The 27907-nt window shown below is 45.2% G+C and overlaps 1 protein-coding gene across 1 annotated transcript; it reads left to right on the forward strand.

Annotated features, from left to right (window-relative positions):
- The first annotated feature begins 739 nt into the window (after positions 1 to 739).
- Positions 740 to 27907, forward strand: SNX18 (sorting nexin 18). Its single transcript, XM_081233550.1, has 2 exons — positions 740 to 2462; positions 25143 to 27907. Exons 1-2 carry the CDS (start codon positions 839 to 841, stop codon positions 25394 to 25396), a joined length of 1878 nt encoding a protein of 625 aa, XP_081089676.1. The 5' UTR covers positions 740 to 838; the 3' UTR covers positions 25397 to 27907.

The raw sequence follows: 27907 nt of genomic DNA on the forward strand, positions 1-27907 counted from the left end.
GAGGGGAAGGGACACATGCAAAACGCTAGCTCTCTCTGCACACTTCTTTTAGTGTAAACTCTCCAGTGCCTCCTTCCCCACAGCACCCTTAGCCTCTTAATTGGTCAAACGCAGCGCCTTTCCTTACTTTGCTCTTGTCATTCTCCCTTTTTTGACCAAAAGCCTCCAGTGGGGAGAAGATGAAAGGGAGCTTCTCCGTCCGTCTACAGCCCCGACACAGGCATCCTGTCTCTCTTCTTAGCGCAACGCTAATATTGAAAATCCTTTAACAGACGCATGGGTTAAGTCATTGTAGGAGTATTCAATGAGCGTTCAGAGTGGGAACGCTTATCAGCAATGCAAACATTTACTTACTTTCTAGGATACGTTTTTTAACTTAAAAGCCTTAAAAAAGTCTCAGACAATTCACTTCTAAATAGAAACCTTCACCCGCAGCTCTCACTCCTGAGCCTCACTGCGCGTTACTGGCCACAAGGCGGCAGTGGCAGCTACGGAGTCGGACCCGGGGGCGGGCGCGGCGGATCGGCCATCGCTTGCTCTCGCCTGGCGCGCGGCTCTCGGCCGTGGATTAGCGTATCTGGGGACGTGGGAGGCCGCGGGCCCCGCCCCCAACCGGCCGCGGCGGCCGCCCAGCGCGGCAGTCGGCGCTACAAGCGGAGCGGCGCGGAGGGAGCGGAGGGCGCGGCAGGCGCGACCGGCGGGCTGGGGCACAGGAGTGTGCGCCGCCTTCGGGGCTCCTCTCCGCGCGCCAGGGCGCGGGCACCACCGCGGCCCCCTCGGGCCGGCACCAGGCTCGGGGCGCCAGGAGTCGGGGGCAGCCCTCCGGGGCGCCGGGACCATGGCGCTGCGCGCCCGGGCGCTGTACGACTTCAGGTCGGAGAACCCGGGCGAGATCTCGCTGCGGGAGCACGAGGTGCTGAGCCTGTGCAGCGAGCAGGACATAGAGGGCTGGCTCGAGGGGATCAACAGCCGCGGGGACCGCGGCCTCTTCCCGGCCTCGTACGTGCAGGTGATCCGAGCCCCCGAGCCCGGCCCGGCGGGCGACGGCGGCCCGGGCGCCCCAGCCCGCTACGCCAACGTGCCACCCGGCGGTTTCGAGCCCCTGCCCGCCGTGCCGCCCGCCTCCTTCAAGCCGACGCCCGACGCCTTCCAGCCGCTGCTGCAACCGCAGCAGGCGCCACCGCCGAGCACCTTCCAGCCGCCGGGCGCTGGCTTCTCGTATGGCGGGGGTGCCCTGCAGCCGTCGCCGCAGCAGCTCTACGGCGGCGGCTACCAAGCCAGCCAGGGGAGCGACGATGACTGGGACGACGAGTGGGACGACAGCTCCACGGTGGCTGACGAGCCTGGCGTGCTGGGCAGCGGCGCGTACCCGGACCTCGACGGCTCGTCGTCGGGGGGCGTCGGCGCTGCGGGCCGCTACCGCCTGTCTACGCGCACCGATTTGTCGCTGGGCTCCCGCGGCGGCTCGGCGGCCCCGCAGCACCACCCGTCGGGGGCCAAGAGCTCGGCCACCGTGAGCCGCAACCTCAACCGCTTCTCCACCTTCGTCAAGTCGGGCGGGGAGGCTTTCGTGCTGGGCGAGGCGTCGGGCTTCGTGAAGGACGGGGACAAGCTGTGCGTGGTGCTGGGGCCCTACGGCCCCGAGTGGCAGGAGAACCCCTACCCCTTCCAGTGCACCATCGACGACCCCACCAAGCAGACCAAGTTTAAGGGCATGAAGAGCTACATCTCCTACAAGCTGGTGCCCACGCACACGCAGGTGCCAGTGCACCGGCGCTACAAGCACTTTGACTGGCTGTATGCGCGCCTGGCCGAGAAGTTCCCCGTCATCTCGGTGCCCCACCTGCCCGAGAAGCAGGCCACCGGCCGCTTCGAGGAGGACTTCATCTCCAAGCGCAGGAAGGGCCTGATCTGGTGGATGAACCACATGGCCAGCCACCCGGTGCTGGCGCAGTGCGACGTCTTCCAGCACTTCCTGACTTGCCCCAGCAGCACCGACGAGAAGGCCTGGAAACAGGGCAAGAGGAAGGCCGAGAAGGATGAGATGGTGGGCGCCAACTTCTTCCTGACCCTGAGCACACCCCCCGCCGCTGCCCTCGACCTGCAGGAGGTGGAGAGCAAGATCGACGGCTTCAAGTGCTTCACCAAGAAGATGGACGACAGCGCGCTGCAGCTCAACCACACGGCCAATGAATTCGCACGCAAGCAGGTGACGGGCTTCAAGAAGGAGTATCAGAAGGTGGGCCAGTCCTTCCGCGGCCTCAGCCAGGCCTTTGAGCTGGACCAGCAGGCCTTCTCGGCCGGCCTGAACCAGGCCATCGCCTTCACCGGAGATGCCTACGACGCCATCGGCGAGCTCTTCGCCGAGCAGCCCAGGCAGGATCTGGACCCCGTCATGGACCTGTTAGCGCTGTATCAGGGGCACCTGGCCAACTTCCCTGACATCATCCACGTTCAGAAAGGTAAAGCCTGGCCTTTAGAGCAGGTGGTGTGGAATGTGTTGTTCAGGCTGAAAGGGTGACTTTGACAGAACTACCATCGTCTGTTTCAGGTTAATATCCCACAGGTCGGGAATACAGCAGGGATGTGGACAGCCAAGCGGTGCCCTGAGCATAGGGCGGATTGTGGGCCGGTAGCTTCCTCCTTAAAATATTTGCGGACAGGGCGCCGGTACTCTTCAGAGGAGTTTCTGAGAGTACTTTTGATGACAGTGCTGTCATTTTAGAGTTTGAATAGTTGGGTAATGAGCTTCTGGGATCTGTAATCTTGTGTCTAGGGTAGAATTAGAAGGGGACCCAAACCGTGTTAGGCATCCATTTGGACACTGGCAGTGTCACTTAGTCGTGGGTTCCCGGAAGTGTGGAAATAAGGGGGGGAGAATGGATATCTGCAAATAAAGGTAAGTTCTGCTTTCACCCTGCACACCACTCAGTCACTGCGTTGGTAGACGTTAGGGTCAGTTCTCTGAGGTACTAGCTGGGGCAGCTTAGGAATTTCCTGCACAGGCTTCTTGCTTGCAACCTTTGTAAAATGAGGTAAAAGACTCACTCTAATTTCAGGAAGTTTTAAGAAAATTAATCTCTTTAGGTTCGGTCATTTTGAGTTTGGAGTCTATTAACAGACTGAAATTAAGTATATTATTTAGGAGAATGATGCAGGGAAGCTATGTAGAATGTATAGAATCTCTGAGGATTGTGTCTGAGAGCAGTGTTTCTGGTATCCCAGTGAGTTAGCTGCCTAGCTGCCTGTCAGAGCTTGTTTTGTTAGTAGTTGTTAGAGTCCCTAACTATTGTTAAAGCACTGAGGTTTGCAGATTGTTTTTTTACAGTCTGCAATAAATAAATTAGTAATTCCTGACTTAACGTTAGTCACTAACTTCTGATAGCATGCCTTGAGGGAGAATGGGGAGGGGGTGGAGTTAGGGAGGCAGCCTTGCCTGTGAATGTCTTCTGTTCAGTGTGGAGAGGGAAGAGGGAGTCACCTAACTACCTTCCTGAGGTGGTGGAAACCTTGGGCCACCAGGCCTGGCCTTCAGTAATGAGATGCTCTCTGCCCTGCCATGTGGGCCAGTCCCTTTATGAACAGCCCTGATCTTTGACCTATTCTTCCTGGTATTCAACTAAAACTCGCCTCTCTTGATTCTCTTTCTGTTCCCTGGAACCACACAACATAAGTCTATTTCTCACCAACATGTCAGCCCTTCAGACCTCTGGGGACAGCAGCTTCCTTCCCCTCTGCTGCAGTCCTTCCCCTTCCAAGTATGTGACAGTCTTCTAACTTACCAAAGGGGGGTCCTTCAGACACGTTGATCTTGGCGTTGCCCCTGATCAAATGCACCCCAAACATCTGCAGTACTAGTTTTAGTAGAGACCAGTAACTTTCTTGGCAATTTACATTTTGTAAGTGCAGTGTAAGGTTGAATTAGCTATTTGAGCAGCCATATCACTTTTGACCTGCACTGAACCTGCATCTACATTCCTTATGCTTTTTTTTGCATAAATTGCTGTGAATCCTTGACGTTTTGGATGGTGCTGGTGCAACTGGCTCTTTGAGCCTTTAATGCAGGACCTTACGTTTAAATTCCATTGTGTTACATCAGTGCTGGATGCCTTTTTAATTGTTTCTGTAAGTTTATGCAAATTGTTGGTAAATAGTTGAAAGGGTGGAGCCAGGACAGACTCCTGCAGCCACACACGGGAGACTGGCTACTACAGGGTTTCATCCGTCCATTCACTGGCTTTACTGTCATCAGACCACACACTGAGTCTTGTCAGGTGCTCTGCCGTTGAAATTATTTATTAGAAAAGGTGTGATGTTTGCTCTAAGGTCTATTTTGAGTTTATATGTAGCCTGTTAAACCGCGTACATAGTTTATTTTTTTAACCCTAGAACTAAAATTGTTTCCTGCTGGGATTTGAGAAACTTCCTTCATTAAAACCAGTACCATTTTTACGTTGTTTAAACAATTCAAGGGCACTAAACATAATCTTTAGAAACTTCAGAAAGAACACCAGTTGATGTTCAACGTAGTTTGTTTCTGGTGTAGCCTTGGCGTGTAACGTACAGGGAACCTGTGTCCCTAGATGACGTGTCTTTAGAATGTACTGCCATTTAAAGCTATAGTGTGCAGTACATAGGCTAAAAGCATTTGTTTACAGCCAGCGTTTATTAAGGATGCTAGTGCTGGCCATTTTTAGGAATGCAGACGAGCTTTAGCCAGGCTAAAGCTTTTTGAACATGTTCTGGATGTTCACGTGGTGGTAAAGAGCAGCTCAGACACCTCCCCCCACACGCCCTGTACACAGTTGCTGTTGGAATGAATCGTTCTTAGTCTGAGCACTTGGGGATTTTGTTTGCAAGTTGTTTTTTCCTCCAAGACCTCAAAATGTAATCGTATCAGAGGCCTTACTGTGACTTTTGAGAGGAGAGCCAAAAAAAAAAAAAGTGAAAATCTTTAAGCAGCGTATACAATCTTTTGTTGTAAGTATTTGGTCCAAAGTTTATATTTCAACTTGGGAGAAATTTAAAAATTCATAATAGTTATTTCAAGTCTTAAGTCTTCATTGTTTACAGTAAGAGAAAAACAGTTTCACCACTTTTACATTTTACGTGTTCTAATCATATATTAAGCACTTAAGAGACCCACATTCAGTTGAGTCAGAAAATGATTAGAAAGTGCTTTTCAATTACTAAAGCAGTTAAGAAGGGGAGTTAATTAGTTTTCTCCCCCCTTAATTCTGGGGGAAAGGACAGGAACAGTAGGCTCCTCTGAGCCTTTTTCCTATCCAGGAGACTGCTGCCATCAGCCAACTTTCCTAGCGTTCTGAACCTGGGCTGTTCCATGCTGGGTCTGCAAGCCACGTGGGACTATTTAAGTTAGTTAAAATAAAGTTCAGTTCCTTAGTCACACTAGCTATATTTCAAGTGTTTTATATAGCTAGCGGCTACCATATTGGACAACAGAGGGGAGCAATGTTTCCATCCCCGCTGCAGGTTCTAATTGGAGAGTGTCGAGCTGGACCCGTTGGCCATAGTTTAACTGTCAGTCCTGTCATAAGTTTCCCCGGCAAACTGATGATCTTTTCACATACTTTCCAGATAGTTTGCTTTTTTCTTGGTCATCGCCTTTCCATATAGGCTTAGGCGATAAAAAGTGGGAGGGGAAACAGGTCCTGCTAGATCCCTCTACAGAACTTCCCAGGCACTCAACCAGTGAGTAATATTTCTGCAGTGTGAGGACGTCCACCTGCTTCACAGCCTGCCTTCATGTCCCATTAAGAAAATGCAACTGGTCTCAGGATGGACATCTGAGGCTGGTGAGGAACCCGCTCCAGAAAGAGGGTGGAAAACTCAAATACTCTCAAATGTGGTGGACTGGGATTTTCTGACTCTAGTTAGTACCGAAACCATCACTTAAACTTAATAATGGTTTTAGTATAAGTACTTTCTGCAACAGTGAAGAGAGCCTTGTGTTTCCTTCAGCGAAAAGGGAATGGTTAGAATCCTGATTTTTTTCATTAACTGATGAAGTCTTAGATAAACAGACCTATTTCGGTGAATGGAGTTGAGTGTGGAAGAAGGCAGTTTGCTGTAGTTTGAAGTACAGTAGGTGGAATTCAGAACCTGTTTGAATTTTCTTCATGTTTTGCTTTGTCTTCACAGGAGTCCCTTAAGTTCTTTTGTTCATGGGCAGTTCATTGATCGTGGACTAACCAGTCTACACAGGTCTTATCAGTGAGCTTTGTAACCCTGTGGTCTTGATTGTCTTTTCTTGAAATGGCAACCTTTTATCCTTTCCCTCTTTATCGCCCCTGCCTGCAGTGTGCCTTTATACTGCCGACCTTGCTGAGTTTGGGGTGGTACATAGAATATATTTCACCATCAGTTTCCTAGCATATTCAGTTCTGTTTCCAAAGATACGATTAACCTCTAATATTTAATGAAGCTTAATCTGAATGGCAGCGAGTTGTGGTGGTTTAAAAGCTTTAGGCTTATCTCTTGGGGAATATTGCAAAAGGGAAAGGCTGTAACATTAGATGATGAGAAATGTTGGTTTCATCTTTGTTTATGAATCTGGACTAGATAGCCAGAGGGAGTCCTTTCAAGGGAAATTGTATGCCAGAGAAAAGGTGTAAAATCCTGTAAGAGTGATTGGTTGGTAAAATGTAGTCTCAGTGTGTGAAGCGAGGATGCAGAACTAGATAAATACACAAGGCAGCCCTGCTTCCTGTACTTGTAAATTCAACATGCAGGCAGGGTCTACTTCTCGGCCCTCTGTAAACGTTCCACATGGAGCCTTCTTTTGAACAGAAAACAGCCCCAGGACCTCAGGAATGGTACACCAGTAGTGGGCCTATCAGTCTTGTGGGGTAGAATTTCACCATTGTGCTTCCTTTCAGCACAGGGAGGGTCGGTCTTATGTCCCTCAGACATTAATTAAAGATAGCCGGAGTCTCGGCAGGGCACACGAGGTGAGGCTGGGCCACCGTGAGCCCTTCCCTCTCTGCTCCCCTTTCTCCTGTAGCTAAAAATAGCCCTGAGAGGGTGGTGCCAGGAATACAGAGAAAAGGTCTAAAACGCGGGCTGTTTACAAGCTCATCCTTATTTTGAAACCTCGGCTAGAAACCGAGGTCATTCATCTTTTTTGCTTTAGCCCCGTCTTAACTGCACCCGTTTCTCCTCTCCCCTCTTTCCATCCCCAGCTATTTTTTAAGGAAACTTCAGTTCCAGGCCTTAATCTTTGGCCCAACTGTATTTTCTTAGTGAAGATGAGGTTACCTTTAGGACTTTTGTTATAGATGACTGAATTCCTTGGTTAAAATGTCAGCATGGGGCTTCCGTGGTGGCGCAGTGGTTGAGAGTCCGCCTGCCGATGCAGAGGACACGGGTTCGTGCCCCGGTCCGGGAGGATCCCACATGCCGCAGAGCGGCTGGGCCCATGAGCCATGGCCGCTGAGCCTGTGCGTCCGGAGCCTGTGCTCCGCAACGGGAGAGGCCACAACAGTGAGGGGCCCACGTACCGCCAAAAAAAAAAAAAAAGTCAGCATGACTGGCCACCAACAGTCTTGGTCACGATCTAGGTGGGGATACTGCTCACGTCACCCTGTCATTGGTTTCTCTGACTTCTTTTTTGAGCCACGAAGCCCTCGTGAGAATCACACCAGGAAGCCCAGTCTGTTAGGCTGGTCACCACAGAGCCCAAAGGAGGCGGGGACCCACACTCCCACCCACAGTCTTCTGAGGACTCTTGGACTCAGCTGGACTTTCCTCTTTATTCAGAAGTATCCTCCTCACAGGCTCCTGTCTGGTCATCTTTGGATTTCCAAAGACTGTGTGGAACCCAAACAACCAATACAAACATGACACTTTTCTTAAACTACACTCCCTCTTTTCAGGCTGAATAAAAATCTGTTGTATTATCTCTCAAAGTGTTTTAAAACCGAAGTGTAATATCAAGTTAGATTTGATTTGCCATCAATTTATGATGATACACACACACACACACACACACACACACACACACAGCTCAGCACAATAATGCTTAGCTCTGTTTAGAGACACTGTGCCCGGAAGACCTGTACTGTCTGTCACCCTGCATTTACAGAGCACAGACTCGATTCGTGTCTGCAGGAGGGACAGACAGGACTCTGATCCTCATGAAGTTTGTTTGTTTGTTTGTTTTAAATTTTATTTCTTGGCTGCGCCAAGCAGCATGCTGGAGCTTAGTTCCCTGACCAGGGATCGAACCCGTGTCCCCTGCAGTGGAAGCACGGAGTCTTAACCACTGGAGCACCAGGAAGTCCCCTCATGGAGTTTTTTGACTAGTGGCAGAGAAGCTGTGTGCCAGGTTGCTGAGAGCCCCCAGGGCTACACAGAGGAGACGGGGCTGGCCCAGGTCTGACAGGGAGCTGAGTCGGCTCTAGAGCCCCACAGGCAGAGTCTCACCACTGTGGGCCAGCCTGGCATCTGGGCGACCAGTGTGTGATGTGAGGGGAGCTTTGGGTAAGCTGTTCTAACCTCTGTAAGCCTTGTTTTCGCATTGACAAAGTGGGAACACTTCCTCATAAGGTTATCATGAGGATCAAATGTTATGGTTCTTAGTAGCTGCTCACTTAAATGCTTTATTTTTGCGAAGTAAAATGGTACCTTTAAAATGGCAATTCCAGGGATCTTATCATCCCTCCTGGTGGCCTTTTACCACCAGAATTGCAGGCAAAAGGATGAAATGCCAAGGGGGCATTGGTATAACAGTTGAGCATTGTATTTTAACTCAGCTGTCCTGTATTGCACACCAGAAGAAATGGTAACAGAGGAATAAATGTCAGTGTTAGTGGGGTCACCAGTTTGCTGTCGCCAGTCCCTCTCCTCCTCCAAATTACTGTGGCCTTGCACAAAGCACTGGCATTTCTGAGCTTCAGTTCCCTCATCTGTAAATGTGAGGTTCATGATTTTCTAGGTATCGTTTTGTTGGTTGACTTTAATAGCATCGTTCCTGCATTGAAAATAAAATACTCCTAAGTGTATGATGAACATTTCGACGTTGTTTCAGGCTAGTTTCAGTCGCATTCTATTTGCTTACGTGACTGTGTAATCTAGGAGTGTGAAAATCCTTTATCAGTTGACGTGAAGAAGAGTCATGCACGTTTAGTTTGGATCAGCAAACATGCATGCAGGGCTTGCCCTGCCAGGTGCTGCGGATGTGAAAGTGATGACTACCTGGCCTCTTGCCTGCGGGCGAGAGCTCCCAGGTGTTCCGAAGCTGAGGCGAGCTGGGTGCTGGAGCAGCTTCCCTCCGACCCCAATGAGGTTGTAATTAATAGGGCCACCAAAGAGAGAAGGTGTGACGGGCTTTTTCCCTCCTACAAACTGTAGGTCGCTTTGAGTTCTAAGTACTGTCTCCTCTCCGGAAGTAGAACCAGTCTTGCATTGTTGGTGTTGGATTTGTAGCTTGGTTAAACTTCAGTGTGGACGAGTTTTAGTCCACGTCATTTCTGCTCCTTTTCTTAGAACTTTACACCTCTTACTGTGCTGTGACTTTTCTCTTCTGATAAAGAAATTTTATGTGTTATTGAGCGGGTAGGGAGACAGTGGTTACGGAGGGGAGCTTAACATCATTCGATTTATTCATGGGATCCTCTGAAAGATAAACCTGATTTTATTGAACAAATATTTAAGTGCCCATCGTAGGTCAGGCACTGTAAAGATGCTAGGGTTGCATCAGTAGTCAAAACAAAGGTCACTGCCCTTGTGGCGCTTACATTCTAGCAGGGTGGAGCCACAAGGGAAAACACACAGTCAGTAATTATAATGTACGTCAAAGGATGATATGTGTTAGGGGAAAAAATTAAAGTGGAACAGTTCAAGTGGGGATGGGGAGGCAGGAGGCAGAATGACAGGGGTGATAGTTGAGGCCTCCCTGAGAAGGTGAGTTTTCAGCCGAGGCCTGGAGGACATGAGGGTTAGCCAAGCAGATATGGGGCAGAGCTTCTCAGGCAGAACATACAGCTAGAGCCAAGGCGTTGGCATGGGTGTGTGCTGGCCAGGCAGGGGGAGGCCAGGTACTTGGAACTAAGAGGGTCTGAGTAGGAGATGAGGTCCCGGAAGGTTCGGCTTATAGCGCTTTAGAGGTCATTGTCAGGATTTGGAGTAAAAGCTCAAGTGAGAAGGGAGCCATTGCAGGTTTTGAGCGAAGGAATGATGTACCAGTAGACCTTGGAAGAGACCTAGTCCAGTTGGTGTGTTGAGAATAGAATGGGGAAGGGAGAGGGGGTCAAAGGTAGGAGCAGGGAGCCAATCATCTAACAATCCAGGTGAGAGATGATGAGACAGTGAGGAGGGGTCCCACTGTAGGTATGTTTTGGAGATAGAATCTGCAGGTTTTCCTAAGGGATCAGATGTGGCACCTGAGAGGAAGAGGAGTCATCAAGGGTGACTCTGGTTTTTGGCTTCACCAACACTAAGAATGGAGTTTCCGTCAGCTGAGATGAGGATGGCCGTGAGTGGCACAGAGGTGGGGATGGGCCGTCAGGACCTGAGTGTAATGCTTCGAGACTGACAGGCTCCTGCATTCTGTTCCACATCTCCCCCACCCAACACATGCACAGTCAAGCCTCAGGTCGAGTCCTCTTCCTTGGAGTATCCCGGCCCTTTTCCAAGTCACCATCACTGATGGAACGCTGACTGGTGTGCCAGAGACTATACATTGCTTGGTTAGTGTGTGGGGATCAGAGTTTTTACGTTCCTCTAGTATGAAGTTCCACCGTTTTGTGCATGCATAATAAGTACTTAATGAATGCTTGTTGAATTAATGAAGTAGTCACTCCCATAAGTATTTTTTGGTTTATTTTGAAATAGATTTCTTCTGTGATTCATAGAATGTTTTTGTTTTTCAATTTATATGATGATGGATAACAGGGTTTAAAAGTGTACAGGAAATAAAGATAGGATCTGGATATGGTTTATGGGTGAAGTCATTAACATGTGAGCGATTTAAAAGTCTTAGACTTAAGTCTCTACGAAATGACTTTCCAAAATTCATTGGGACAGCGGGGAGGAAGTTTGAAAATGCTTTATGTGCCAGAAAAATTAATATTATGTACCTCAGGTTTCACTGTATATTGATTCCTGGTGTTTAAACTTGTATATCATACACTTCTTTCCTTTTCGGTAAGCCTTCATGATAATACTTTTACGGGGGTCCCTTTTGCTTCATTCGAAGCATATGATCCAGAGTGAGTGCATTCACCTTGTTGAGTGACTTGGATACACAAAGCACTGATCATCGTGTTGAGCAGGAGGTACCTGCCCTCAGGGAAGATGCAGTTCCATGAGGGAGGGAGGATGTATGTGCAGGAAATTGAAATAGGAGGTAGATCTGACTTAGAGCCTGTATAATAAGAGTGCGTGGGAGTCCAGAAGATGGAGAGTTGCTGTCATTTGTGTTAGAGGTTTGGGTGGTAGCACTGGTTTTCCCTTTGAAAGATAATTGTATTTTGACTTTTGGAGGAACATTGATGGAAGGTGCATGGTTGATCTTGGGAATGCTTTCGGATAGCTTTGATAAGCATATGAAAGCTGATACACTGCAAGCCCAGGGCTCAGGTCAGTGAGGGAGGCTGACAGGGTGAGCTAGCTGTCACGGTACAGCGTGACTCATGCAGTCGTGGGCACGTGCCATGGTGTGAAGTAGGACAGAAGAGGCAGGCATGGTTAGCTATGCAGAGTGAACGGGAGAGTTCGGGGTGGCTTCTCCCAGTCTCAGTCTAAGAAGAGTTTTGAAAAGCAGTTGGAAGTTGGCCTGGTAGGCAGAGCAGGGAAGGGCATTCTGGGCAGAGGGAACCATATGTACAAAAATCAGGGATTAAATTCTGGGTGCCTCGCACAGTCAACCTTGGAGTGGTTGCAGCTAGCTGTACATGGGCCCCACCCTGGATCTGTTGAATCTGAATGTCAGGAATGTGTGGCCTAGACATTGATGTTCTTAAGAAAGGTCCTCACGTGATTTTGATGTGCTGCTGGAGGTGATGGGGGGAGCATCATGGAAGATCAGACAAGGGTATTGATGTGGTCGGGCCTGCACTTTAGATGCGCAGGTCCTGGAGACAGGTGTGAAGGGTGGCTCAGGGTGGGGCAAGATGGGGAGTTCTTGCAGTGAGTCAGGCAAGACATGGTGCAGTCCTAAACTGAGGCAGTGTCTGCGGGAGTGGGGAGGAGGAGGCAGAAGGGGCTGTTTGGCAACAGGAGTCGGGCAAGGGACAGGAAGGAGTGTAAAGTGACCTGCACACTAGGGCCTGTGGAGCCATCAGTGGAGATGCTTGGAGATGGAGCAGGGGTCTGCAGACTACAGCCTGCGGGTCCAACCCACCCAGCTGCCTGTTTGTTTATAGCACTTGAGCGAAGGATGCTTTTTACATTTTTTAAAGGTTCCATTTTTAATGGTTATATAGGCCTCGATTTTGCCTCGTCCTGCAAAGCATCAAATATTTACTATCTGACCCTTAAAGAAAACGTTTGCTGGCCCTTGACTTGGAGGCCCAGCAGGTTAGGGAGCTGGTGTATGTGTAGCTGTGGCCACCAGTTTTGGCTGTTTGCTATGTGAGCAGCAGCATTGCGGGCAGTCACATCCATTGTGTCTCATTCTGTTCAGGAGTGGGTATAGCAGCAGGGTGGTAGTGCGCCTGGACGCACAACTGCTTGTGGCTGAGTTCCCACCAGCACCTCCTCTCAGTCTCCGTTTCTTTGGGTGGACCACGGAATAACCGCTTTCTATGGCAAATGTCTTTAAGCATTAACTATTAGCAGTTGTATTCGTTTGCCAGGACTGCTGAAACAAGTTACCACAAACCGGGTGGCTTAAAAAAGGTAGAAATTTATTCTCTCACACACAGTTCTGGAGTCTAGAAGTCCAAAATGAAGGTGTCGGCAGGGCCACACTGCCTCCAAAGGCTCTAGGGGAGGCTCCTTCCAGCTTCTGGTGGTTGCCGGCACTCCTTGCTGTTCTTGGCTCCAGTCTGCCTCCATCTTCACCTGGCGGTTTCCCTGTGTGTCCCTTTGTCTCCTTTCCTTTTAAGGATGCTACCTAATCAAGTTGGATTTAGGGCCCATCCTAACGCAGGACAGCCTTACCTAAGCTAATTACATGTGCAAAGACCCTGTTTCCAAATAAGATCACAGTCACAGTGTCCAGGTGGATGTGAATGTTGTTGGTGTGTGGGGGGGCGTAGATACTATTGAACCCAGCACAGCTGTTAACTCCCCTGCTGGGTACCTGTGGGAGCTGAGGATCGGGGACATAAAGTGATTTCCAGGATCACACAGCTAATAAGGAGACAGCATTTGAGCTCACTTTTTGCCTTGACCTGGGTCAGTACTCTTCATGCTACAGTAAGTAGTACGTCTGCTAGAAAATTGAGTTTTATCCTGTAGGCAGTCAACAGCCACTAAAGGTTTGAAACTGAAGAGTGACATCGGAATTGTGATAAAAGTAGGGAACATACTTTGGAGGCTTTCTGTGTGCCAGGCATGATGTTTCACATTTTATATGCATTATATCCATTTAAACCTCATGGGAGATTTTGAGGTATATTCTCTCTTTATCCCCACTTGGCAGACAGGAAGTGAGCCACAGAAACCTAACTGTGAGCTCTTGGAGGCATCCCTCACTGAGTGCAGCCTGGTCCCCAAGAAGCTGCTCCTGTGGGCTGAGTACAGGCCGGCAGAGGCTTATTAGTAGACCAGGCTCGAGGCGGGCTTTGAAGTTTTCCGTTTGGGTGACAGAAAGTAGTGATGCCAGGAATAGAAATAGGCAGGTTAGGAAAAGGAGAAGGATTAGAGGGAAAGAGAAGGAATGGGGCTGAAGGGAGTCTTAGAAATCCTATTTTCTGTTTTTTTTTTTTTAATTATACTTAGTTATATTGACATCTGTGATTTTCACAAAAGCCCACCTATTGCCTGCAGCAAGACATCTTTAAAAACTAGTAAATGTCAACATGGGTAATCTATAAGTTTTCATGCTTTTTGAGTTGTATTTCATGTCTGTCTTAAAATGATATATTTCTAGCTGCTTTGTTTTGGCTTCAGCTGGTTATTTACAACTAGTTCAGGAAGTCCAGATGTGGCCAGAGTAAAGACTCGGAGCCAGTGGAAACCTGGTCCCTGCCAGTGTCAGGAAGCAGGAAAACCCCAGGGTCAAGAGTGTTCCTAAGTTTACAACAGCTGATTTAGAAATTGTCTCCAAATCTTAGTGATTATAAAGCCATGTGAAGTTCCAGTCATAAGGGCCACAGCAGACAGCACTAAGGAAAGCGATTAATGCTGGGCTGGCTGCTCACCACTAGTCCCACCATGGCTTAAATGGCAGTTGGTTAACACCAGGGTTTACAATTACAATTCTAAAGTTAAAAACTAGGCATTATTTGAGAAGAATACTGGAAAGAAAGGTTCTTTGGAAATATTACTCTAACTGTAGTACGAACTGCAGCCCTCTCAGAAGCAGTCGTGGCAATCAAGGATCCTGGCTTTGGGCGGGTAGCTCACATCTCCCTGGTTTCCATTCTAAAGGGCCGGTGCCCCCTCACTCTCTTCCTGCCCCATATAGAGGGGCCTATCTGTTTAGCAGCTTCTATTAGATTTATTTTAGCTTGGGCCTCCCTTTATCTTCCTGGGAAAAAAAGAAACTAAGGTTTACCTTTGGTTAAAGGTAGTTTCCAAAGTTCACTTTTCTCTTAGGTACAGGTATGTTTTGTTGTATGTCAAAGGTCATTTCAATTCAAAGTGCTGGCAGCTTGCGAACATATCTAATGCCGCTTTATTTGTACAGACCAATATTCATGCATGTATATCAGGAAACAAAAGAATTGGGAAATTAGGAGCTATGAACAATGGGCCTGAGTTGTCAACTGTATTCTCTGAATTTAAACCATTATATGGATTCTGTTTTATAACATCAGTTGTTTCTTCAAGTTTTACTGTATGTTCATGATTATCAAGGATATTCTTTCTACCTTATATTATTATGATTTTGTGGGTATAAAACCTTTAAGAAAAAAATGATACATGCTTTTCCTATTCTCAGATTTTAAAGTCTTTATCTGTATCTGCTTGGACATAGGCAAATCAACATTTTCACCATTGTATCCAGACGCTGCTGAAATAAAGACACTTTTACAGAATTCTCTTGAATCTATCACCCTAGTATCTGTATCACAGATTTAATATTCAGTATCAGCTGAAACATAAGAACGTTTATTATATGTAAAATTTCCTAGCGATGAACAGCCTATTTTACCAAATGAGCCACAGGAGATATAATCATGTGATTTCCCTCTTCATTTTTGGAACAAGGTGAGCTGTGTGAATGTACGTACATAGTGAGTAAAAGTAATCAAATGTTTTAAGATGTGGTACACTCAAGTGAACGCTTTCATTCATACTAAATGCCATTCTGCCCTTCCACTTCTGGTGATTGCTGAATGAAGCTATAAGGACTGCTTAATTAGGATATAATAAGGCTTTTACCTAGAACAAACAACTTCTTCTTGTACCTTCAGGACCAAACCAAGCTTAGAGGCTTGAGTTCTTCAAATGATTAAGTTTTTCATTATCAAGCAACCAGGTTTTTGTTGTTATTGCTTTTTGCAATTTATTATCCTTGTCCCGAGACCCTCTTCCCTCCTTTTAAAATGACTCAAAAGTTCTCTTTGTGAATTGAAAGTGAATTTTAAATTAATTATATCTTTGCATTTTGATAGTTCTTGGCTCTAAGGACACTTAATCCCTTCAAAAAATTGCTGTCACTGTCTTGAGTTCAGTAGCACTATTCGTGCCCTCCAGAGTTTATTAATGTGGTCCCAATCTGGAGCCCACTTAGTAGGATGTGATTCAGGAATAGAATTTTGAGGGCCTGGAGGCAGGTCAGGGGTTGCTTATCCCTGAGATGAGGCTTCTGGAGGGCTTGGCGTGGCGTGCTGTGTACCGGGGCTGGTCCATGGGGCTTTGAGATCTCAGGGAGGAGGCAGCCCCCGTCGGGCAGGTACCGGGAACTGCTCGGGCTGGGAAGTTGGGCAGCCCAGGTTCATGTGCAGCTGACACCTCATAAAGTTGCTTACCTTGTCTAAGTTTCCTGGCCACCTCTGAGAGAAGAAAACGAGACCCCGCGAGGTGCAGACCACAGCTTTTGCATAGAGCAGGTGCTCACGTGGGACTGTTTTGCCTGGATGGACGGCCGTCCTGTCTCTGTTACGTAATGTCAGCCTTTGTTTTTTGAGCCGTTTTACTCAAAAAAAAAAAAAAAAAATTCCAAAAGTAAATATTGGAGCAGAGAGGGGAAGGAGGAGTCAACAAGTGGGTGGGTGGAGACCAAAAAGGAGGAAGGGAAGGGGAGGGGAAAGAGTTAATGGGGAGTTAGCAGGGACCCAGAGGGGTGGGTACCAGTGATGAGAGGATAAGAGCAAAGTAGGCCACGTTGACCAAATTAGCATTCTCTTTCAACATTTTACGCATACGAGGGAATGAAGAAAAACAGGTCTAGTCCAGTCTCTGGCAACTTCTGCGCAGCTGTCCCCGTGCCCTTCAGCCTGTCTCCCGTTCTGTCCCTCACGCCAAAGTCTGGGTTTTCTGGGGCAGGGCCCTGGGAAGACAGAAAATCTAGTTAATGTTTCTGGCACATTCATGATTTCAAAATTAAATAAAATGCTTGCTTTTTTTTTTTTTTTTTTAAGGGAGAAAATGTAGCTTTTTGGATCCCTGTTGCTTAGTGACTGGGCCTTTTGTATAATTGGTCTGAGGAGGGACAAAGCATACTGAGAATAAGAGATTTGGTTGAAGAAAGGAAGGCAAAGTTCAGGTGCAGAAACTGGTGGGTTGGGAGCGTTTGGAGCAGCCAGCAAGCCCTGGGGGGCCCGAGGGAGGTGGAGGAGAGGCCTTAACCAGGGAAACTGAAAGGAAGCTGGACAACTTCTTCAGCTGAATTTAGGGCCTCCCTGGTTAAAATGCCTGAGGCACTGCAGTGGTTTTTTGCCCCCATCTAGTTTTGCTGGGTCAGAAGTTGCCAGGAGAGTGCTTTCTCTCTGCAAATCAGAAGCAAAGATACAGCAGAGTTTAATGTAGTGTGACTGTATTTGCTAATGTGCTTTAGTTCAGCTGGTAGTGGGTTCTTAAAATGTGCTAATTGACTAGATGACACCAGATCTTCACTGCTCTCATTTTAGAAAAACCAAAATGGCAATAAAATGCTTCCTAAACAGTTTTACTGATGTACATAATTTAATGGCATGCTGTGTAAATAACGTGATGCTTTTGAAAATGGTGCTGGAACTTCCCTGGTGGTGCAGTGGTTAAGAATCCGCCTGCCAATGCAGGGGACGCGGGTTCGAGCCCTGGTCCGGGAAGATCCCACATGCTGTGGAGCAACTCAGCCCGTGCACCACAACTACTGAGCCTGCACTGTAGAGCCCGCGAGCCACAACTACTGAAGCCTGCGCGCCTAAAGTTCTTGCTCCACAACAAGAGAGGCCACTGCAATGAGAAGCCCGCGCGCCACAAAGAGTAGCGCCCGCTCGCTGCAACTAGAGAAAGCCTGTGCGCGGCAACGAAGACCCAACGCAGCCAATCAATCAATCAATAAATAAATCTAAAAAAAGAAAGAAAGAAAAAATGGTGCTGACTTCCTGGATTGTAATTAATCTATAAAATAAGTTTGTTTGAGTTTGAGCCCTTTAAGGTTATAATATTAATGAACTTTGTCATATGATTGATTTCTTTATGTTTTTATGTTCACCACAAACGTACAATATTCCTCTGAAATTGAGTGCATGCAGATTATGAAGCAGGATGCTCGTTCCAGCCTGAGCATGCTTTAAAACTGTGCTCACAATGTAAGATACCAAGCAGATGGTAGGAGAGAGCTGGGAGTGAATTTAGGACATGAGTTCTGCTGGGTTTGGTGATGGTGACGCAGGCAAAGTGCCTTTCTCTGAGACTGGGCAATTGCGATAAGTATAAAGATGAACCTGTTAGGAATTTTGCATGTACAGAGTCAGCTAAGAATGCCAAAGGAGTCTGGGAGATTTTGTTAATAGCAGGTCCTAAAGCAAAGTTGAAATACGGGTTTAGTTTTCCTTTTACCTCTCCAGACGTGGAAAAGGAAGGACCCTTTTCAGCAGAGTGGAGCAGAGACCCTGCCTGGTATGTTAAGTGGGAAGTGGCAGGGCTGGCAGGCAGGTAGGAAGGGTGGGTTCTTTGCCAGGAATTAGCTGTGGGACTTTGGACAAGTCACTTAGCCTCTTGTTAGAGAGACTGAGAAAACTGTACCAAAAACTCATCTAAAGCCCCTATTGTGCATTTAAAAAAAAATCTGGGACCCGCCTCTGCCCTTCTCACTGAGGAATCAGCTCTCCCGGCTTCCCCAGTGGGTGCCTTACCAGGACGGAGTGATGGATGAGAAGGAAGTCCTCAGGGTTCCTGCTCCACCCTTTGGAATAAAGGCTTAGGGTGATCACTTCCTGGGTGAACCTTCTATCCTGTGGAGAAATTTAAATAATTTGTCCAACTGATTTAATAATTAGGTTGAGTGCTCAGCTGAAGGTTCCCTCTCAGCCTGTAAGCCTTTTTAAGAGGGGCTGTCTCTGTGTTCCTTTCTGCCACCCTCTGAGGAAGAAACACCTGAAATGTGTCCAGCTCAGCCCGGTGTCCTGAACGGGAGCTGGGTTGCTTTTGCCTGTTTGGGAGCAAAGTCATGGGTGTGGTGGAAATATATTGCCCCACTTTCATTAATACTTTTTCCCGTACCTCAAATACACTTTAAGAGTTTATTTTCAGTTGTGTAACTTAGGGAGGCTGTACCATTTTTCATTTGTTACCTTCTTGTTATTTTGTCTTATTGTTTTTTTTTAAATGAAGAATGTAATACTGTTCTGTGTTGTCAGCCCCTTCTTATTTAATGTCAGAATTTAATACTTGCCTCCACCATTTTCTTTTCATAGTAAAATCTTACTTTGCCCATATATTATTCCATATAATGTCTGTCTTTTAGCCTGAGAGACAGTTTTACAGTTATGTACTTAGGTTCCCATTCTAAAATGTGTTTCCCTCTGATCTCTCCTATTTTTAATTTTCTTTCATTTTTTTAAAACATCTTTATTGGAGTATAATTGCTTTACAATGGTGTGTTAGTTTCTGCTGTATAACAAAGTGAATCAGCTATACATATACATATATCCCCATATCCCCTCCCTCTTGTGTGTCCCTCCCACCCTTCCTATCCCACCCCTCTAGGTGGACACAAAGCACCGAGCTGATCTCCCTATGCTATGCGGCTACTTCCCACTAGCTATGGGTTTGACATTAATTTTCTTTCATTTTAAAACCACTGCCCTACCCATGAGTGTTAATGGGGACTTCTGTTTAATACAACAGTAACTACTTTTCACCTTAGGCTTTATTTTATCATTTCTCTCCCTTAATTCTTTGATTTTACTTTTCTGTTATGAAGGCAAGTTAGCAATGTGATTTTTATTAGAGGAGAGGCCTGGCAGGGGATAGGTACCTTCTAAATTAGCCACAAAAAAGTACAGGTTTTGAAAACCCTTGCCTGTTTTTTTATTGATTGCATGATAAAAATGTGTGTTCCCTTTGCTTTTTAGATTCTGGGCCATGGTTTTAGCTTTTATGTACACTCCTCTTGCGTTTGGTAAAAAATGCAGTACGGCTGAGAGAACACTTAAAAATATGCTGTAATGCTTCGTTACAACTCTACAGCTGGTTACATTGTACCTCTGCAGTTGTTTCTTAAGCTACAAATTAATTTTTTAAGCCGTCCTAGAAGTAGCAAGTCTGGAGTGATCTAACTGTGCTCCAGTAGTTTTCTTTCTCCAACTCTCACTCCTTAGAAGCTAAACCTGATTGAAAATGTGGCTATCTCTGCCTTCCTTGTGATACTTAATATTTTAAGTATGAAAATATGTGAAGCATAGAAGTGTGTACAGATAATTCCCAGTTTGAGAATCGGCAAACTGCGAGAACACGCCATTTGTGACCAAACCCAAGTGCTAGTTCTATTACTTAAACTATTTTTCTTACATCTAACCAATGTTTGTAATATAATTTCTATTGGAAAAGTATGTACCCACTTTGATCTTGAGAGAACCCAGAATTTAGAAATGCAGTGGGTAGAAGGGGGGTAAGAGGGAAGCTTCAGGGAGACTCCAGAAAGTACTGGACTGGCCAAAAAGTTCGTTTGGGTTTTTCCTTAAGATGTTACGGAAAACCCGAGTGAACTTTTTGCCTAACCCAATGGTTCTGTTTGTCAGTCCCCAAGTGTTTAAACACCCGTGCTATTTGTTCAGATGGATAGCTTGAGCTGTTTAAAGGATGCCACTTTCTTTTTTTCCTGTTCACTCTCAGACAGTAGACCAGTTAATTAACTTCCATAATTAGCTTACTGAATGACTTGACTTTATCTTTCTCATAAGAAAGCAAACACACTAAACCCTTAGTGTTTGTTAAAATGTATAGGAAGAGCTAACCAGAGGATTGTAAGGTGAATATTTAAAAGCACAATGGTTTTCTTCTTCAAGGACATACATTTTTAAACTTTGAATAATACTTTACAAAGGATAACTTTCTTTTTGGGGGGTTTGGTGTTGAAGGTCTTTGGGGTTGTCATCCTGAACGTTAACAGCCAGCTGCTTAGAGAAGAACTGGACTGCTGTCTAAACTCAGGAACTCTTATGATTTTTCAAAAAGTGTATTGCTGGGACTTCCCTGGTGGTGCAGTGGTTAAGAATCCGCCTGCCAATGCAGGGGACACGGGTTCGAGCCCTGGTCCAGGAAGATCTTACATGCCACGGAGCAACTAAGCCCGTGCGCCACAACTACCGAGCCTGCACTCTAGAGCCCATGCGCCACAACTACTGAGCCCGTGTGCCACAACTACTGAGCCCATGCGCCTAGAGCCCGTGCTCCGCAACAAGAGAAGCCACCGCAATGAGAAGACCGCGCACCGCAATGAAGAGTAGCCCCTGCTCGCCACAACTAGAGAAATCCTGCGCGCAGCAACAAAGACCCAGTGCAGCCCCCCCGCAAAAAAAGTATACTGCTATCAGCCTGTTTTATTGTTAATCATTTTTCTTCTGAAGGTGGATCTGGGGGAAAATCAGTTTAGCTACATTTTAGTTAAAAGAGGTTGTTGCTGTTGTTGTTTTAAAACTTGCTCTAAATTCGTGGGTCCCATCTTGTGGAGACATGATCTTCCTTGATTACACCTAGCACTCACTCTTCTACCAGAGTTTGTACATTCATAGAATGCTGTTTGATACATATGCTACCTTGTATAGATTTTTAATGGTTTCAGGCATGTAAATCTTGTCACATCAAAAAATAGTCCCTAAAGTAGGAAGTATGTCTCTTTTTAAAAAACATATCTTATATCTCCTCCTATTTCCTTGCTACTTGCAATCCTGATGCATTATGCTAATGGATTTGAATTGCATTAAGTGCGTTAAACCAAAATTCCAAGTAAAATTGGCCTTTGGGTGCTTACTCTCAGTGTTTTTTTCTGTCCTTCCTAGTTTGCAAAATAAAGTAATTTTTTGCTGGGATGTCCAACTGCACTAGAGCAAACAAAGGCAAAGCCCATCCAGGGGTTGTATGTTACTATTTTTGGTGGTAGTTCTTAATTTATATAATTTTCCAGTAGAATCTAAGTCGGGATGGGGGCAGGGGGAGAGAGGCCCCCCTCCCCTATGTAAGTCTGAGCTTACATTTTCAAAATAATGAAATATGTGCTGCTTTTTCGATGTTTTGTTTTGTGGCATCCTAATCATATGCTACAAAGATAAGAAAATCAGACATCTTATAAATATTAAAATCAGACATCTTATAAATATTAAAAGGCTTTGCAGGTACAATTAGTGAATTGAATGAGGTTTGTAAGATTCCAGAGGAAAATTTTCAAAACCTATATGGTTTATTTTACATACTCACAAGGTCTTCTGACTTGCATGTCAGAATAAAAGTCCGGGACCTGCAAGGAAGGTGGGAAGGGAGAAGGGCAGAGGGTGGGGAGGCCTGGGGTCAAGGGGAGGAGAGGGGATAGCTGATCCTCAGTGGCCCAGCCCTTATCCCCTGCACCCTGCTCACCAGCGCCCACCTTGCTTTTTTGCCTATTCAGGCTCCAGTTTCTTTTCTGAATATTTGTAGTGTTTGCTTTGAAGTCACTGTACACTCAGATCCCATCTCCTCTGCCCCTTACTGGGTTACCGCTGACTTTGAGACTCAAAGAGGTTGGGTGGCTTTCTCAGTTCCCTTGTCATAAAATAGCAGTAATGTCTGTTGCAAAGTAGCAGCAAGGCTAGAGTTGGTACACGGAAAGTGCCTCGCCTATATTGTGACTATTTTGGGCCGCTACCATTTACTGTTATCTACGCCTGTTCCCTGCCTCTCCCCACTCCTCCCCGCTTTGTCCACAGCACTGCCTGGCACGTAGCAGGCCCTCCGCGCATTTTCCCTTGTGACACAATCATGTTATCTTGGAGAAAGCCATATTCAGCTCCTATGCAGAATTCTGTGCTTTGTGGTCCTGTTTCACTTCGTGTCATGGTTGTGTGCCTGTCCTCAGTGTGCTTTGCGAGGTGATTTCCTCGAGCGCTTCCGGAGGGTGGGGACTTGAACATTTCTTGTGAGTCCCCCCGTGTGCCAGCTCTTTGCTCTACACGTTAGACCCTCCATAGATGTTGGTAAACAAGCTGAGATTCTAGCCCCAGAGCCCAACTGTTTGGGGCTCTGTGTTATTTAGTAAATAAACTTATAGTTGGGAGAAAAGTGACTCTTAAATTCTCGGCTCCTTTAGTATGTACACTCAGAAAGCTTAAAGGTGTCAAATGCCAAAAGGCCTTCAGACCTTGCAGAGATTTAATCTACTTGTACTGTGTCCAGGAGTTTTGAAAATGTATGCCAATGTGATTCAAGTTGTGAAAACTTCAGTCCTGTTCATTTGTAAGTTGGTTTTATGGATGCACGTCTGCAGTCTGCAGTTCTGTGTAATAGGATGTCATTTCTGAGAATATGGTGATCTCATCTGGAGTCTGACAAGCTGCAGGTTCATTGACATTGGCACAACTCAGGGCCAGGTTTCCGAGCTCCTCTGTGCTGGACTCTAGTAACTAGAACAAGTAATACCTGCAGCATATTCGCAGGACAGGCCACAGCTGCCGCACAGCTGCCCGGGGGTCTGCGGGGGCAGGGCGCCAGCGCCTGTCCTCTGTGTTCACACGGTGGGCCCGGGACCTCGGCCCCGAATCACATGAACAGTCAGAGCTCCTGAGACTTGGCTCTCTTGACTTCTTGTTCTCACTCTCAACCATTTGAAACATAAATTTCATATTCTCAGCCATCTTTTTGAAATATTTTTCTTTTCTTTTTTAGTTTTCTGTCTCATGCTTTCCTGGTCTCTTCAACTTCAATTTTTACATATAAACTGGGACAGGACACTTGTACAAATATAATGAACATAAGTTTGCTACAAAAAATTATTTTCTCTCTCTGAGGGGGAGCGCTCTTTCTCTGTTTAGTATTGAGACCACAAGCAGGCAGGTTTCACTGCTTCCCGAGTCCCGTCTGCCATGAGGAAAATGTTAACAGGGCTGTATTTTCAGGGCGATGGCTTCTTAGGGGAATGGGTCAGGGGTCTTCCTGTAGCTCTGCTAACACGAACGGCATCTCCGCTGTGTGGTCACAGGGGAAGCAGAGTATTCTCTCTGCTCCAGGGCTCTCCTGCTTTTCAAGTAAAGATCTTCTTTAGAATAAATAAATGAAAATATACATACATACATATGTAGCTATAACATTTGTTGTCGGTGGGTTTTAATTTCTTGGGTCTTTGAGCTGCGCCAAAAAAAAAAAAAGGACGCTGTTTAGGCTCTAAGCGTTGTATTTAATACTAGGTTTACTCTATATTATTTCGTAGATTTGAAGAAATTTAGATATAGGGCTTTTCCCCTGTATATTTCACCATCAGCTAAAACTGAACATTTCCACAACAAAGTTGCTCAGCTTCCCCACTGCCTTCTAAACAGGCTACCTTTCCCCGCAGTAGCATCACCATGTCCGCAGACCACCAAGCCAGGTGTCCTAGACGTTTCTCTCTGTCATCATGGTTTAGTAGAATGGGTGCCACGTGGAGTCAGGTAATCTGGATTCTTGAGCTGGCTGTGCTCAAGTGATCTGAGCTTTATCACTTTTACGAACCCATGAATAGTCTTTATTTTTCCTACCCCCTAAGCATCCTCAGCCTTTTGTGTTTTCATATGACTATGCTTCTAGGGGAGGGTCTGCCCTCATATGGCACCCGCCACAGAGACCGTCCTCTTCCCTCCTCCTGGCACACACCCTCTGGTGACATTTCTTGACTGGAGGCTATGACACCCTCTGGCTTCATTCCCAGATCATCACTAGGGCAGACTCAAAACTCACCGATCTTTACAGCTCCTAAAGAAAAGGAGGCGAGGGACTTCCCTGGCAGTCCAGTGGTTAGGACTCTGAGCTTCCAGTGCAGCTCAGAGCATGGGTTTGATCCCTGGTTGGAGAACTAAGATCCCGCATGCCACGTGGCCAAAAAAAACAAAGAAAAGAAAGAGAAGGAGGCAAATTTTTTACTTCACAGGGCCATTATGCTGCAGGTATGGGTCTCCTGATAGAATGTGGAGTCAAAACCAGGCATGCATGCAGTATTCTCCCCTTTATAAATGTCTCTCTTAATATATGCGTATATAATGGTGTCACACCTTTTCTCTTAAGAATGTTAAAACTGCAGAGTTGCTTAGTTTGTCTTTTTAGGGACAATTCCTTGCAGTTTGATATCTGTCGTTTATAGTTTCTCTGCCTGCAAGAGATGAAACATGCTGTAGCTACTTGGTCAATGGCAAAAGCTGGTTTTGATAAGTGAAGTTGCAGCAATGGAGGTGTTTTCAGAAACTTTACCAGATTTCTTCTTTTTTAATAAGTGATTATAGTCAACCCTTTAAACGCCAAAGGACTTTAAAATAGTTCAGGCAAGTATTTATAATGCCCAGCATTCTGTTTACTATGTAGCTGTACCACTGGGATACATACATATTTTTTAATTAATTTTTTTTTTTTAACTACAGGAGCTCTTACCAAAGTAAAGGAGAGTAGGCGACACGTGGAAGAAGGGAAGATGGAGGTCCAGAAGGCTGATGGCATTCAGGATCGCTGTAACACTATTTCTTTTGCCACTTTGGCAGAAATTCACCACTTCCATCAAATTCGAGTAAGAGACTTTAAATCACAGATGCAGCATTTCTTACAACAACAAATAATATTTTTCCAAAAAGTGACGCAGAAGTTGGAAGAGGCTCTTCACAAATATGATAGTGTTTAATGACTGGAGGTTGGATTATGGACTTTTTTTCAGTTCAAGGATAATTTCTACAGCAGAATAAAAACTGCTATCAAAGAGCTATTGCCAACTGTCAGCAGTGGTACAAGGATGGTTTTGTGTTCAACTGAAACTCGGCTGAATATATAATTATGTAGGAAAGAAGCAATTAATATGGTTATATAATAGAAACAGTACCACACATTGTAACTAAATTATACTATGTATGCCTACACTACCATTGTAACTTTTGGAATAATGATTATACTCTTTGCCTTATTGCTTTTTGAAGTATGGGTATTTTAGTGCATACTTTGTAGACCTCAAAACCCATGAAGGGTCTCAAAGAAGCTGGCTGGATAAAAGCCTGCTGTGGATGCCTTTTTACTCTCACAGATTGGGATTACCTAAATTCAACTTATTCTCTGTTTACAAACTCCAACTAGAGCAGCTATGCGACTTTGTGCCTTTAGACTCTTGGTTTTTTCATTTCTCCACCCGCCCACCCCCTTTTTAAAGTAACCACAACTTTCTGACTGAAAGAGTGAAAGGCCAGTGCACATAATGACAAAACTGCCGGGAACCTCCTCTTGATGCTGGGGGTGGGGTGGGAGGATCAGCTGTCATCAGTTTGCCCAGCAAGTTTTGTCTCCTGATACCTGCTGGTGAGCCCAGTGGAGGGACACGCATGCTCATCTTTGGATGTGGTGTCTGTTAGGGAAGAAAACGGTGCCACTCTGTTCCCTTAGATGCTACAGTAGCATAGCCTCTTCGCTCAAGTGTCCTGGAAACTTGGTGTGGAGATTTCATCGAACATGTCTTATAACCCAGAGAAGGAGTCTAATCAATTGGAGACACGAGCACAGAATCAGTGACAACACACACTCGGTTTTAATTCTTAGGAGGGTTTTCTTTTCTTTTTTTTCTTTTAGCGTGAAGATTTTCTTTTAACATTCAGTGTAATTTTTGTTTTGTTTTGTTATGTTTTGTTTTGTTTTGTTACTGGATCTACACTGTTAACTGATGGAGACTCCACTGTGATTCACTCGTTTACTTAATCAAAAACTTTTCAGGGATGTCTGTAAAATTCAGTGTTATACGTGATGAAAAGTAGTATTGGTTGATCTAAGGAGGGACCAGAAATAATTTCTGCTATTCCAAATGCTGACAGAAAAAAGTAATTGTTTTTGTTTCTGTTTTTAAGTATTGATAAGCCCCCAGAACATTTAACCTTAAAAATTACTTTAAGTATATTCTTTTATTATTATAAGGGAAATACGATGGCTGATAAATACCAAAACGATTCAAAAGCAGCTTAATTTAAAAAGCACAAAGAGATTCTGGTTAGAAATGCCAAAATCTCAATGTTTTTATAGTTGCTGAGCTCAATAATGTGATTCTTGAGTTTACAGATTTAAAAACTGTCACTGAAAGGTTAAAGTATTTACTGTTTTTAATGAAGTCAAACTTATGCTGCCTCAGAAATCCCTGGGTATGAAAATGGTAACATAGAAGTGAAGAGGTCAGTTTGAAATGCTGGTGAGTCACATCGATTAAAGAAAAGGGTCAATTTGCAGATAGTCATACAAAGAGAAGGTTATTGAAATGATTACTCAACAGCATATTTACTCTAAAAAGTAATCTCACATGGGTTGAATTTTTAAGATCAGGGTATCATAATTTTGATCAAAACTTTATACCTTAGGTAACTTAGAGCCAGATTTAACATCATGTGGCTTTGTCTCTACTACCAACATGTGGAACTGTAACCAAATATATTGTTCTTTAAAAAATAACTTTCTCTTGTTGACTGAAAAATACAGTTCTATAAACAAAACCCATATATATATATATGTGTGTGTATATATATATATGTGTGTATATATATATATATGTGTGTGTATATATATATATATATATATAAATGTTATTGCAGAAGTTTGGAGATTATAATGATAGCATTTAATTTAAGTTTGAGTCTGTATTGGACAAATAAGCACTATGCTTTTCAGATGATTGGAAAATCAGTTTTACTTGCCTCCTTTTTTGGCAGTGGTTTGATTTTTGTTTAAGTAAAAATCACTAAACTTTGCAATGGTAGCATTGAAATTATCTGAGGCGTCTTGTATGATTGTGCTTTGGCCAGGGTGGACATAGCTTAAATTATAAAAACTAAAGATTAAAGAAAAAGGAAGTTAAGTTCATGCTGCCTATTTAGAAGAGAACTTTCATTCTTCATAACTATATAACATTATAATGCCACTGATTCATAAGGGGTTTAAATTAATTCTGTGGGGTAGGACACCGGAATTATTAGTGTTCATTTTCATCTAAGATCTTTATATCTCTAACGTTCTTGGTCCTATTGAAACATTTCAGTATACAAAAATACTGCAGTGTTAATACCCAAGAGAAAAGCCATCATAATGTGTATGCTGATCATTATGATCAGTGTGGTACAATTTTTTAAAATAAACTATCATGCCCTTCATGTCATTATTTGTCTTTATTTCT

This window comes from Mesoplodon bidens (assembly GCF_964165515.1).
Source record: "Mesoplodon bidens genome assembly, chromosome: 4".
Classification (NCBI taxonomy): Eukaryota; Metazoa; Chordata; class Mammalia; order Artiodactyla; family Ziphiidae; genus Mesoplodon; species Mesoplodon bidens.